Here is a 14,860-nt window from a genome sequence, read left to right as displayed (position 1 = left end):
CGTAGGAAACACCTACTAGTATTAAGTCATTTGTCTGTTACACATACCTATAGGACAGCAGAGGTAATAATAAACAGTTTGATTAAATCCTAATATTTTATACCTCTCCAAGAGTTAGGCTTACTATGTCATTTAAGCCAGTGATTGCTCATCTCCAAGGGAACATAAGACAGTGAGTACTACACAGGCAGACCTCTGACAAGGCAGGTTTGATTTTAAAAATGATTCTTCATGACCTACTGCAGACGTAAAATTCCACTGTTTTGTTGGCCGAGTCAGCATGTTGCCTTCAAACAGGACCTGCTTTTCTAACATAGACAAGGAGAGCTGAGCCTGCCTTCCTTACTGGAAGCAAGCAAATGATCTATCAAACAAGTCCATAGACCTACAAACAGCGGTATCATAATTTATACCAAATGAAAATCTACCATGGCTTCATAGCTGGACTGAGTGCAAGTCAACTTGCTGTATAGCACTGTCTCTGTGTAGCTTCCTTTGGGGGTGGAGAAGGCGACACGGCATGATTCTCTTTCATTGAAAACATGACCAAGAACAAGGCAGAGTGTCAAGAATTCTCTAACTCACTGCAGGTTCAATTTCTCCAGATAAAAGATAAAATCTTAGGTTAGGAAAAGTAGTTAAGTCCTAGACCACCCCAATCTTGGCTGACCTGACAACTCAGAAAACCAACACCATCTTGTTTTCCATCAAGGAAGCAAAATCCAATTAAGAATATACTTACTTTCCTACTGAAAATAACGGTTTAGGGAAAAATATTAGCCTGAGAGTCTGAGCACAGTTGTGCCTTCAGAGAGCTTCAAAACCAAGAACAGATAATAAAGACAGAGGTAAGAGCTGTGATTTGAAGGCAGCAGACATGAAGACATGTTTGCACAGTCGCGTCAAGGCTCATCAAAGTTTATTTTTTCTGGAGCAGAAATATCTTAAGCATATTCTGTGGGACATGAGACAAACAGAGAGGCCACGCTTAAAGTTACGGATTGGTACTGTGCAAATGGGACTATCTGCTTTCCAGGTTGGGGCTGACTAATGCCCAGACAACTGTGGGAAAATGCAGTGTGGTGTGCACCTGTATATGCCTGTGCATGTACCCTGTGCCCAGAAATGTCTGTGATCCAAGGAAGTGTGTGGGCCACTGGAAACAGAAAAATGCAACTCATTAAGGTGGGGAGACAGAGGGAATGCAATGTGGCAGCCCCACTGTTAATTTTGGATATCACCCATAGTAAAGTTTTCATTAATTTTCAGTTGTGTTGTTTCTCTGCTTTCTCCTTGCCAGTTTGCAGGAAAAAGTCAAGCATATTCTCAAAAAAATGAGGGGAACTGACAGACTAATATAATTACACTCAGAAACATATATACAGTGCCGGCACAATCAAACTGGTTTGCAGATAAGAGATTTGATAGGTACTTTGCTGCCTTTGATCTATCAACCACAATTATAAACAGTTTCTAAGACTGAAGCTCTCACAACAAAATGCTGTGCTCTGTGGTGCTGATTTAACTATTATTATTATCATAGTACCTAGTTTTTCACCTAAGCCAAAAGCCAAAGATTTATGCAGTCCTGCTCCAAACCAATAGCAGGGGCAAAATCCAGTTAGGAAAATCAACTAAGAAACTGTATGTATAATCTTAAAAAACCTCTTGCTTTTCTAACCTTAACTTTGGCAAGCTGAGTGTACCATCTTGACTGAAAGCATCTAAAATTCACCAAATAAGTCCTTTTATCCAAAAATGTGGATACCATAATAAACAAAGTGAATAGAAAATAAAATGCTAGAGCACAGACAGGACTGTCTACCTCACCATCCCCATTCATATACCACTTTGCCTGTCCAGTAACGCACAATTAGCAACAAATTAATGAGTTTATTAACAAAGACTAAACACAATAACACACTTGATTCAGTACTCATCAAAATCTTGCCAATTAACTTGTCCATCAGAAGGCTGATGAATGCATACTGCTAATGGGATTTTTGATGTTAAGAGACAAAAAGATGGATTAAGCGAATCTGAACTCTGCACTGACAGGTAAAGTCACACCTAAAAAGGTACAACTAACAGGTCCCTGTTCCTCAATATATAAGATGCTACTGCCAAGAGTGCTGGAATCCTTCACTTTTCTATGTCTGAAATAGTGCATGTCATTGTTCTGCAGGTCAACAAGCCAAGAGATTTGCTCAGTCCATTGGAGACATTTCTCATGTATTTGAAAGAGTTTATAGAAGAGTTTCTGGTTTTGTATATAGAATATTAATTTAATAGTTCCCATTGACTTCATGTTTAGCCTTTTCTTCCCACAAGGCTTTTTAAGTTTTATTGACGTGGACATTTGTTAACTTAAGAAAGCCATTTCTTTATGAAGTGCTCATTTTAGATGCTCTACGTGACTCTCATCTGGATACAAAATATTAGCTTTTTCAGAAGAGGAGAGAGGGAGGTCCTTGCTTTTTAAATGAGAGCCACCATGGCAATACTTGGCAATTTTTTAGACCAAATGCAAACACATTTCTTTGACACAATATAAAAAAGATGCCCTTAAAATCTATGCTATATGGTAACTTAAGATATTTTAACTCCTTGTCAGGCAGACTTAGAAAAGTTTAAAACAGTTTTCTTTCGGCAGGTTAAGAAATTGTCTCTAGAACTAGCTTCTGTTCAATCTCAAATGACGTATTTAATGTTAAAACTGTTAAAACAATTCCTACCTGTGTTTTAGTTTGCCTTCAGAGTAGTCTGACAAGAGCATTCTACTCACAGAAAATTAATTTGACAGTAAGGATTATACATATATAGACTAGAAGAATTTTTTATATATACATATACGTATCTTTCTGAGCAAAACAAGTTGGATTGTCTTAATTTTGGCACATCAAACCTGGGAAATGGTCCATAACTGAGCTGCCTGAAAACATGGAAATTAATAGTAACCCACCAGCTCCTCCTCTGCGGAGCATACTCCTATGCAATGCACAAAACCAAACACATTCAAAAGAGCGCAATACTTTCACAAACTTAGGCTGTTGTTTTACTTGTACTGCTATAGTCCTGAGGTGTCCTCAGCAGTTAAGCAAGACAGCTGAGTAAGAGCAAATACATATCACTGTGCAAAGTGCAATCTCATCCAAGAGGTACCAAATTCCAGAAGATGACCTTTGCAATCAACATGGTACCCTGCAAGACTCCCACCAAGACAATTCATTCCATATGTAGCTTTATGGTGAAAAGTGACTGATCCAATTTCAAGATTTTATTTTTTTTAATATAACATCTCTAATTACTGGCAGCCAACATAATGGGTCCTCTTTCCAAATACCAACTCCGTGTTTAAAAGATTTATTGATCGACATCATAGGTCAACAAAAAGACAATTTATTGCACTGAGCCAAACTACAAAATTATAAATTACATCTAGACTAAAGCAATATAAATAATAATAACAAGGAATGCCACTGATCTTAATCTATATTATGTAGTAAAAAAGGTCTCCCTACAGCTGAACTATGAATTATTCTTGCAGAGCAAGAGGAATTGCTCCAAAAACTTTTCTATTTCCTCACTGCTTTGTATCAAAGTGCTTGCTTCAGCAGTCCTGAAGCCCATACTTAAGCTTTAGGTCTATACCAGTTTAGAGTCAATAAATGTCACCTAGTAACTTCTCTAACCTATAGAAAAGTCAAAAGGTCTCAAACCTACAGTGAATTCTAGGCAGGGAAAGTCTGCAAGCTGGTGTCTTATAATTTCCAAATTTATTGGCACAGGGTCCTGTGCAGGCATTCAAATGTGAACGCCTCCCATATTCTGCAATGGCCAAAAGTGCAAATAAATAATAACGTCATCCCCAGTTAAGTAATGAGTCGTGTCTACCCTGCATTTATAAAACACAGTAAAGAAGCACAGCATGGGACAGAATGGTTATCAACACCCAAGCTATCACATCTCACTAGTGAAACATTAGCTACAATGTAAAATGTTCAGCTGTATTGCAGTTCTTTCCACTTTTCTGAGTTTGCACTCTAATATTCATATGAGATAGAATGATGTCATTTTATTAACCTAATATTCACTTCCCGCAATAGAAAAATAAAACATTGCAAGGACCATCTGGCATAAAGTTTCTGTTTCTCTTAAAAATATGTCTAAATTTTCTGGTTTTTAAGACAACAAGAACAAAACAAAACAAAAATCTGTCTTCAGACAAGTTTTATAGCACCAAAATAAGAAAACAGAACTAGAATTAACTACAATTGGTATTTGAAAATTTAAACATGAAGATACCATACTCTCAGGACCTCCCCATGTAAACATGTGCATAGTTTCTAACACCAGAATATTTGGCCTACTTATATTACTACCAAGAACCACTAAAAACTCCGGGTACTTGTGCTAAAATATTACACTGTTCTCTTTCCTATGAGCACAGCTTTGAAAAGAGGAGAATGAAAAAGGAGCTGTCAAATTAAAAAGAACTACCAACTCATCCTTTGAAAACAAAATTTAAAAGGTAATGACTCTTGATAGGTATCACATAATCACCCATAACGATGACTTTGATATACAGATACATGGCAGCCCATCTTGTAAGATCTGTCTTTGCTTGCTAATTGACATTACAGCACTGTGTTCTTCTGAGCAGTCAAGGTGATGCACAGTACCCACCTGTATGTTCCTGACAGAAAGCAGAACTATAAAAGCAAGACAATACTGAGCTAGGTAGGCTTGTCATAACCTCAAATCCAAGAGCAATAAGATAATGGGTATGAGGTGGTGACACACATGGTTATGCCACTTAAATAGGTGTCTTTGGTATCTGCTAGAAACAAGCAATTCCCAGTCTTTCTGATGCCATATTTGGGAGGTGCTATGTGTGGGAGCTCTGGCCCAGTCAACAAAGTACTGGCCTCACAGACAGTGCAGGACACAAAGGAAGTCAAAGTTCAGAGGGGACTTGGTACCAATTCAAAGGATTAAAGTCTGAGAAGTCAGACAATTCAAGCAGGTGAAAGCTGAAAGGATTTTTAGCAGGATATGAATCATAAAGCTAATTATAGCCAACCAAAACAATGTAGTCCCCAGTTTATACTCTATTTTTTTAATCTTTAGAATGAAAACATGAATATGTTGGGGATTTGCAGGTTTGTTGGGAATTTTTTCCAACAATCCCCTCCCTTACAAGGAACAATGAATCCTTAAGATCTCCTTTGGGCAATGCAGTTATTTTAAGACAACAGTCCTGACACATTTGCAGTTTTACAACAAAGTTTAGCTCAGACATCTCAAAATACAAAGGAAATGTTCTCATCCTAAAGTTAAAAAACATTCCTTTTTTGGGGGAGGGGTGTGGGGGTGTGTGTGTGTGTGTGTGTGTGTGTGTGTGTCAAAATAGCTGTTTGCTTTTAACAGACCTGGCGCAAAAAAAACTTCCTGAGAAAGTAGGATTTGGTTGTAAGGGATAACGTAAGAAATACTAGTAATATTGTGGATAAGATTTTTCTTTTACTTTGAGCTATTACTAGTCATTGTGTGTTGCAGAAAGAAAACATTATATAGGAGACTACATTGGGAACTTCCTTCTGTGGGATCTAAACACAGCACAGACAGGCCCTGCCATTTTAAAGCCACTCAGGTTAGTGGAAGTCTCCATGAAAAAATGTACAGCAGGCAATTAGCTTAGGACAGGATGTAATGAACCTTTAGCTGGCATCCAGTGCCAACTGATTAAACTGTTGCCAGAATTTGCTGCAACACAGACATAGCAATAGTAAGAGGAAACTTTTGAACAAGACAAAAATCTTTGCTTGTGGCAACCTACAGAAACTTTGAATCAACTTAAATCCACCCTCTCGTGTCCCATTCCAAAGTATAGCAGCAGAATTCTACATTGCTTGGAGATGCCTGTTTCGTTTGGGGGAAATGCATTTCAAGTACTCCGTATGTTATTTTAAAAATACAGTCCAATAAACTTGCTTGCACTGAATAAACCTCAACTTGGGTACTTAAATGGGTGGGGCTATTAATAAAATAGACTAGCACTCAATATGAGAAGTAGTTTACTCTTGAATCTTGAGAGCAAGATTATGCCAGAATGATGCAGCCAATTCCAGGCTGTAGCATCCAACCTGGGGAATTTTACAGAGCAACTGCACTTTCTCTTGGGACACATGATGCCCCCATTAATACTGCCTACTTCTGCTGGGTACATTTAAACTGAATTTGGAGGCAGAAGTCCCTGCTCAGTGAGGATATGAATAGGATATGTTAAAAACAACAAAAAATACTTTTTTTTCCTCTCATAGCATCACATTTTGTTTAAACCCTGGAAAGAATTCCTCTTCTTGTGCTTTTCCATTTTGTGGGCCTCTACTGCTTAATAAAGTTCTATGAAAGTCATAATTTTGAGGAGAATTGGGGATATAGCTAAACAGAGCTGCAAAGTGTGGAGTGACAACACTCTTTCTTTCTTTTTTCTGTTACTCCCTGAATTTTAAATCCTCACTTGAAGAAAAGCAAGGAGTTACACAAGCAGTACTGAGGAGTCACAGATAGCATGGTGAAATTGAGAAGTTTAATGGATGGTCAGCATTAGAAAAATTGAAGAGGACCTCAAGAGAAGGAAAACATGATAGGGTGGGCCACCTCCTTGGTAAACAGGATATACTGTTTCAATTTATACAGCATTTAAAACTGACCGTTAGCAAAAACTCCAACATGTGCATAGGTATAGCAGCAGAATACAGTGAAAACTTGTTCTTGACAAGATGAATCATCCTGATGCATTACTTGTAACCCAGCACATGATCCTCTTTCTTTTGAGGTCAAGGCCATGATCCCATAAAAATCCAGTTTTGTTCTCATTACAGTCATCCACCCTAGTTAAGGAGAGGACAACTCTGTAGCAAGTGTGCAGCTGCACTGACTTCCAGCAATCATCTAGTCAAAACCAAACTTCCCTGCTGGAGATATAAAAAAATTTAGTGAGACAATAGAGGGATGAAAAATGCTGTTACAGATCTTTAATTATAACAAAATATTGCAAGTGGGCTTCTTTCTACCTCTGCTGGACCATTTTTAGAAACAAGTACCTGCAACATCAGCTGAGAGTAGTTAAGAATCAAGGAGGAATGAAGAGAAGAAAAATGGAAGAAGTTACTCAATGTAAGAGAGATTAAAGGTTTCCTGTCAGTGATGTGGTTTTTCTGAAAAGCACAAAGTAGACTAAGCAGAGAATCATGAGACCCATCAAAGAAATCGGTCATGCGAGAAATTCCAAAACTGTGTGCTTTTATTTTTTGGGGGAAATATGAGAATTCTAACACCAGTTGTTTATACTGGGTTATCTCCATTGGCATCAGCTGAAGTTTGACATGCATCTATCAGTGAAAACTCTAGAGTTCCTACACTGTTCAAGTCTAATAATATTACTCCCAGTAAATCTTTCACAAACAGTTGCTGTCTTCTACATGGTTCCAATATAGGATAGTAATAATGCTACTTTCATGTTGAAACAATTACTTTATATTCAGGATTGGTTAAGTATTTATTATTTTTAAATACCTAAAACATAGCAATTATGATAAAGAATTTCTCAGTAGACCTGACAAAATAAACTACCATGACATCAAATTTAGTGCAGAGTGCTATGTACCAACCATTCACAATGTGATGTCCAAGTTGATTTTTTTTTATTTAATAAAAATATCTCTGATGTCTTCTGAGTGTCTCAGTTCTTGCTCTTCCTAAAAGGTCATATCAACAGATCAGAGACAGGGCATATGCCCAGAAGCAGATTAAGCATCTCAGACTCTGTCTTCAAAAATAGTCAGTAAAAGGATACATGTTGTGCAGATTATGTAATTGAAAATAACTGGTTTTGAACTACAGAAAATGAGTATGTGCTTAAGCAACAGCTACAAATGTTAGCCTAGAAAGTTTCCTTTGGCTAACATTCCACCTTAATATGATAGGTGGAAGGCAGTGGGTACAATCCAAAGCCACCTACGATTATGAGAGTGCTTGTTAAACATTTCATTTTTATAAAAATATATAGTTTGATTGTTTCTTGCCTCTGTTTTTCCACTCCTGGATGATTTACAGCATGGCTTTTACAGCTGTGTGTTGTTGTGAAAGCAATGCTGAGCTTGCAGTTTTATTTTGATCCTAAAGCTGCGCTGGTTTTAAGATGGAACTTAACCAGCTTCTGAGAAGAGCTGCGTGACATGAGTCATTGCAGGAGAGTGAAAGGAACTATGGACTGTCAGTCCCACATTCTACAGTCCAGACAAACCAAAGAATGGTTGGAATTAGTACTTTTACTGGAGATGTGTTTGTTTATTAACCAGACAAAAAGACTATATATGTTATTCAAAAATATTTCTGTCTTACCAAGAGAAAATATTTTTTTAAATTAATGTAGAGAAGAGCTTGCTACTATTTAAGTTTTGCATTTCTTCCCCCAAGGATATCACACAGATTAATTGACTACAAAGCAAAGAAGTATGGGCTGAGTTTTCTCAAAGGGCCAGGGATTATACCCAGCTGGTCATGGTGTGAGTCAGGTTGTTGGTTTGTTTTTGACATCTAAACAGACTAAATTTTACAAAATAAGTAAGGTCCACACTGTGCACTTCACTTACTTAAGGCTGACACTAACTTGATTAGAATTTAGCTCATGAAGATCAGCCTCTTGCTAGGATTTCCAAAGATGGTTCCTCTAAATGTGACACAATGGCAGAAGAGACAGCACTGGAAGTAGAGTGTTGAGCTTTCCTGAATTTCAGCAGAATAACTATGTAAGGTTCTTAGAAAAACTACTCCTTTGTTTGGTACATCTCCAAAAGTTACTAGGATATAGTTCAATATACCACAAACTTAATTTCCTCAGAGAAATCCAAGTGTGATACAACATGATATGTAAATTATACTGTGGTCATCAACAGGATACCATAAAAAAACGTGGTGGGAAAAGCTGAGGGTAGATGACATGTGTGAGCAAGAGAAATCTCTCTTTTTGCATGGAATTTCCTAGAATTTTGAATCCTGGGGTGCATAAGAAAGAGTGTGACCAGTAGGTGTAGAGAGATCATTCTCCCCCTCTACCCTGCCCTGGTGAGGCCACATCTGGAATACTGCATCCAGTTCTGGGCTCACCAGTTCTAGAGAGACAGGGAACTACTAGAGAGTCCAGCTAAGGGCAACAAAGATGACTGGGGGATTGGAGCATCTCCCTTTTGAGGAAAGGCTGAGAGAGCTGGGACTCCTCAGCCTGGAGAAGAGAAGGCTGAAGGGAGACCTTATCAATGTCTATAGGTATCTAAAGGGTGGGTGCAAGGAGGATGGAGCCAGACTCTTTTCAGTAGTTCCCAGTGACAGGACAAGGGGCAACGGACACAATTTAAATATGACGAAAAACTTCTTTATGGTGAGGATGACAGAGGGAGGTTGTGGTGATACTCAAGACCAACCTGAATGCAGTCCTGAGTAATGTACTCTAGGGGATCCTGCTTTAGCAGGGAAGTTGGACTAGATGATCTCTAGAGGTCCTTTCCAAATCTGACAATTCCATGATTCTGTAATTCCTATTATGCTTTCATCTGCTCAGTAAATTATACAAGTTCTACATTCACACAGTAACCAAGCCCTCTCTGCATTCGATTCAGCACAGTACTTCAAGAAGCATCTATTACTATTATTTATTATTAACTGTTGTTGTTGTTATATCCAATGCTAAAAGTTATACCAGCTTAAAAGTCCATATGGATATAGAACTGTTGTCCAATTTAGAATATTTACATACTTAACCTTTAATGTCTACCCTTTTGCTTCTAAAATTACTCTTAAAAAAACCCAAACTATAAAAGCCTATGTAGTTTCCCACTCCTTTTATCAGTTTAGCAATAAGGAGCAGCTTTTTAGAAAGACATCCAACACACTTTGTCATATATATTAAAAAAAAGCTACAGCATTCAATGGGAAATCAAAACATTAAATTCACATTTTTACTTAGGTCAAAATAAATAACATAATATGTACCTGCAAAAGTAATCTCTCAAAGGCAAGGAAGTTGTCCCATTTGGAAGTCTGGGGATGTTTCAAAGTCTGGACCACAGCCAGCACAAGCTGCAGAAGACCACAATGGTTCTCCAAAGCTTTGAGATTATTTCTGAACAGCTGAATGTAGGAGCTGAGCTGTTCTGGGGTGACTCTGCCTATGGAAAGGAAAAGAGGACAAAACATTCAGTGGTGGTAAACAGAAACCTACATTATTTTTTTTATTACAGTGAATGGGCTATAGTGAACTTTAGAGGCTCTCTCGAGTATGGGCCTGATCCCACCTTCACTGCAATCACTGGGAACTTCAAGTCGCAGCAACAGGTCAGGATAAAGACTTATTTCATCCATTAATTGTGGCTTAAGTATGTGGTACGGCAGGTATTATTGCAATACACAACAAATGCTGACATAAATGGTAATACTATTTTTTATTTTCAGACATAAAGTGACATTAATTTAAGCTAGAGAAATAATACTTGAAAACTACTTCTAAACAATAGTCAATCTTTCTATTTTTATCAAAAGTCCAATGGGAATTTGTGAGCCTTGTTGCACCAAACCCACAGCCTCCAGATGCTTCCTGGGGTTGCATTTTCGTTCAGTGTTGACTCAAAAAATAAAGATAACATCACTGATTGAAGGAACCGTTTTCTGGAGCTGTTCTTGAAAGGGACACTTCCAAAGCATGACTATTCAGTTCCTGAGATGCAGTAAGCGTACCATGATTTCACCTGTTATTTGAAAATAAACACACTGGTGCCTCTGCACTGATCTGTAGATCTCTTCTAAATAGAAGAGCATGAGGGGAGTCATTCAGGCCACACAAACACTACAGATTAACAGTTATTCCATCCAACATCAAAGTGCGGCCTAAACTGCTCAATCATTTTCTATTTTAGAAGTGATCTGTTCCAGGGAGGAAAGTCCACAGTGCCTCATAATACCTCATCTGCCCCAAGAAAATAATCACAGGCAATCAGACATGCCATCAACACACAAGAAAAAAATGGTATCAAAACACTGTCCTAATTGCAAGTCTGGACTGAAATCCAGCCCATGGCTGTCTCATGGTTTCTGGCAGCATCTGCCAGTAAGAAGTTATCTTCCTCAAGCAAACCAGACCTAAAGAGCATGGACATGTGAGAGGGAGTGAGTAGGATCTTTTAACTTAAACAGAACAAGCTCTGGTGCCAGGAAGGCACTAGGCCGAGCTGATGCTAGGCAGCTCATGGCTTAACCACTGATCATATTATTCCGTATTTTTCCATAATGGAAAGATCTTGTAAGACTGCCACTGTGTTTCTTCTCTGTGTTTGGTTATATCATCACTTTACAAGGCTCTCCATCTGCCTCCATCCATTCAGTATCATATAAATGGTGAATAAACGATTCCAACAGTGAATACATGTTGAAAACGCTTTCTTTTGGTTTCAGTGATACCAAGGGTGGTCTTTGGAAGAGCATTTAGATTAGGGAAAGCTGCTAAATAAAGCAAAAACACACAAGACTCTTTATGTGAATTTTAACAGAAAGCATCAAACTGCAAAGTCAGTAAATTAACACACAAATTAAGCTGACACCACTCAGTAGGCCAGAGAGCTGACAAAAGGCATCCACGGTTAGCCCACATAGGCTGAAACAGCAACCATAGCCACGTGTGTTTTCAGACTAAACACTGGAGCTTTCAGTCTTGTTTTATTTCTTTTAAAGCTGTGTCAGGCAGATTTACATGGTGATTTGAAAGTGCCAGCCCATGATGCCTTGCAGCATACCTTTGAAAATGACTGCATTATTACCTATAGCAGCCCTGATATATAGTATATATATATATGGTATAGATACATAGATTAGAAACCTGATAACTTGCTTCAATTTAGAAAACAAGAAGTTGCCAGCCATTCCCTCATGTGAATCAGTAAAATGGGAGGGCTTTCGAGGCTTCTGATTTCAATTTTTAAAAAAACAATTTTTCAAGAGTTTCGTTCCATATTGTCCCTTGTGAAAGTGAATCCAGATGCAGCACTGGACCAGTCTGAGATCAATTCAGCACCATTTTAGATAAACAATCAAATCCTTTCCCACCCTCAGAGTACCACCAAAAGAAAGTCCAACACATATGTAAACATAAGTGAAATCCTAACCTTAGTAAGTAATTAACTAAACTTACATTGGTATTAAAGAGTCCAGTATTTCATATGTGATATTTACAATATCCATGGAACCACTCGGATCCAGGGTTCAAGAGTTCCAGAAATCTCCCTGGATACCTGGCTGATGAATACAAGTGTTCCAGATTGGTGGTAATTGCAACTAAATTACTTTTTTTCTGGCGCCTAAAACCTCACCACCTTTCCTGCTGCTTGCTCACAGGAAGAGCATTTCAGCATAACAGACTAAATTTAATCTAATCCCAACCCCGCCAGCCCTTTATTTTTTTAAAGCCTCTGCTGCTTCACGTCCTTTTCTGTTGCAACGTGTCAGGTAGGTCCCATGAAATAAAAATGAGATGCCCAATATATCATCGTATTTCAAGTGTCATTTTCTTCTACAGCAAATCCAGAGATACACAGGCAGAAGATGGCAACTACAGGCAGAAAGGACTGCAGTGTAAGTGTCTTGCCCTGCTCTCTCCTCTTCCTGTTCCATCATGCTCATACTGCTCCAAAACCCTACACCTATGCAGAGCCAGTTGTCTGGCTCATGACTACATTATGCTGACAAAGCATTTGTTCATTTTTTAATTCCTGATTATAGGAGGAAGTATGACCTCAACCTCCCTTAAGGGGTCTAATCTTCCTTGCACAAACACTAAGAATTCTATATTGTCTGTGAAGTAGCCTTTGCCATTAATAGTTATCAAGTGTAGCATGTGTGAAACATGTACATTTATCCCAGATTCTGTCAACTACATCAAATCGTGATACAGCACTTGGTAAAAACATCTACCGAAAACAATGTTAAAAAAAAACCCCAAAAACCTCAAAGCTTCAAGTCTCTTCCAAGCACAGTACAGAGGATAAAATCAGTAGGTGGTGACTGGCAAGTCTCACAGTGAAACTCTAAAGTTAATAGAATACAGGAGGATGTGGAGCAGGGAAGGAAAACAATAATGCTGATAGACTGATAATGCAGGTGGTGCAGGAATTGATTCAGCTAAGACTGTGAATGGTTATTTAGGAAAAATCCAAGGATTTATGCACTAATGCAAGCATCTTGGGCAACAGAACAAAAAAATCACGTAGGGAATGAAACTGAACTCTACAGAAGTAACAGAAATATGCTGGACTAGGAACTGAGCTAACTACTGAAGAGCCAGTTCTATCCAGGAAACACTGAAAGTCAGTGTGATGAAGCAGCTCTGTATTTTAGCAATCTAATATTTCTGTCTAAGACATCATGAAAATTAGCTACCTCATTAGTCTTATGTTAGGAATATGAAAAGCTTCAGGAAAAATGTTCAAGAAAAAAAACCTTACATCACAGACAAAAGTGGGATAAAATGCAAAGTACATTTATCAAATAATATCATGTCATACTTATATGTAATAAATTATTAAATAATTATAATGCACATGGATTTAGCACAGTATTAAGTATGCCATATCCACATTTAAGGGGGAAAAGACTAGGATTAGAAGAATTGTGAAATAGCTAAAAATTCTAAAAGTAGATGGCAGGTAATATGCAATAGAGAGGAACTAGTAAAAAGTAAAGGTCAAATATGAATATGCTTGTGTGCACATGTACATAATTACATTACAAATTTTAGTACTAAACAGTGTCAAAATGGGTGTTGTCATATCATTTAATACGGAGAAAAAACAGAAGTCACAGCTGGATTGCCTTGAGCATTGGACTAGTGTAAGTGGGATTAAATTGAACAGTATGAAGTGCAAAATTATGTATTTTGAGACTAGGATAAGCGCATCTGCTGTAAATTGGGAGTTAAAACCTGGAAATTACAGGAGGAAACTAAGTATAGGCCTCCTCATTGTTAAAAAGGAGGTACAATCCATACCAGGTGATACAGTTGCAGTAAAAACAGGGCCACACAAATACCTCAGTGCAAAGCTTCTCCTCTTGGAGCACTCTGTGCAGCTCAAATCACCTCCATTCCTGGAAGTTTAACTCAAAATTGTGCTGCATGCACAGAAAGGCTACTAAAATTACTAGAGACAGAGAGCTTAAATCCAAATAGAAATGCTTGGCCTATGTGGGCTCCCCTGCTCCACCTGGAAAAAAAATTGAGATCTTTATAAATGTATGAAAAATGTTTACATTAAGGGTCAGTATCGGTACTAAAAGCAATGGGTATAAATAGAACATGTACAAAAGACATTAAGAAACATATTGCTGTATCAACCAGTCTTCCAATAGTAGAGACAAATTAAACTTGTTGTAAGGTGGGGTTTGATGAGTGTCTAACGAGCAGTTTCATAAATGCTCACAAGACTTAATTCAATACAAATGGTCACCTTCAATCCTTCACTCTTATGATAACTAATCTGCAAACATATTGGGACAAACAGATGTTGAATTCCACCTCTAACTTAGAAGAATTCAAGGCAGCTCCCAAGAGAGCTGAAGATCACTTATGTTAATTTTTTAATTACAGAAGCTGTACCTTGTATTTAAAAAAAAAATAAATTGGAATAAATCACTTTCTGCTCAATATGAAAACAGCAGCACTGAACAGCAACATCTGCAACACTGTACCATATAGAAAATGCACAATTAATATCACATACACTAGTGATGATGTGAACACTTAAGACTGATGGGA

At 37.9% G+C, this 14,860-nt stretch overlaps 1 protein-coding gene across 1 annotated transcript in view; it reads right to left on the bottom strand.

The window, feature by feature from the left end:
• SCFD2 (sec1 family domain containing 2) overlaps positions 1-14,860 on the bottom strand; it is a 198,953-nt gene that overhangs the window by 134,660 nt on the left and 49,433 nt on the right. Inside the window, exon 4 of the mRNA XM_051619182.1 lies at positions 10,057-10,232. Coding sequence (XP_051475142.1) covers positions 10,057-10,232 — 176 coding nt within the window. The remainder of the gene's footprint in view (positions 1-10,056; positions 10,233-14,860) is intronic.

This window comes from Apus apus, chromosome 4 (genome assembly GCF_020740795.1).
Source record: "Apus apus isolate bApuApu2 chromosome 4, bApuApu2.pri.cur, whole genome shotgun sequence".
NCBI classification, from domain to species: Eukaryota; Metazoa; Chordata; class Aves; order Apodiformes; family Apodidae; genus Apus; species Apus apus.
This window is presented reverse-complemented; position numbering and strand designations above follow the sequence as displayed.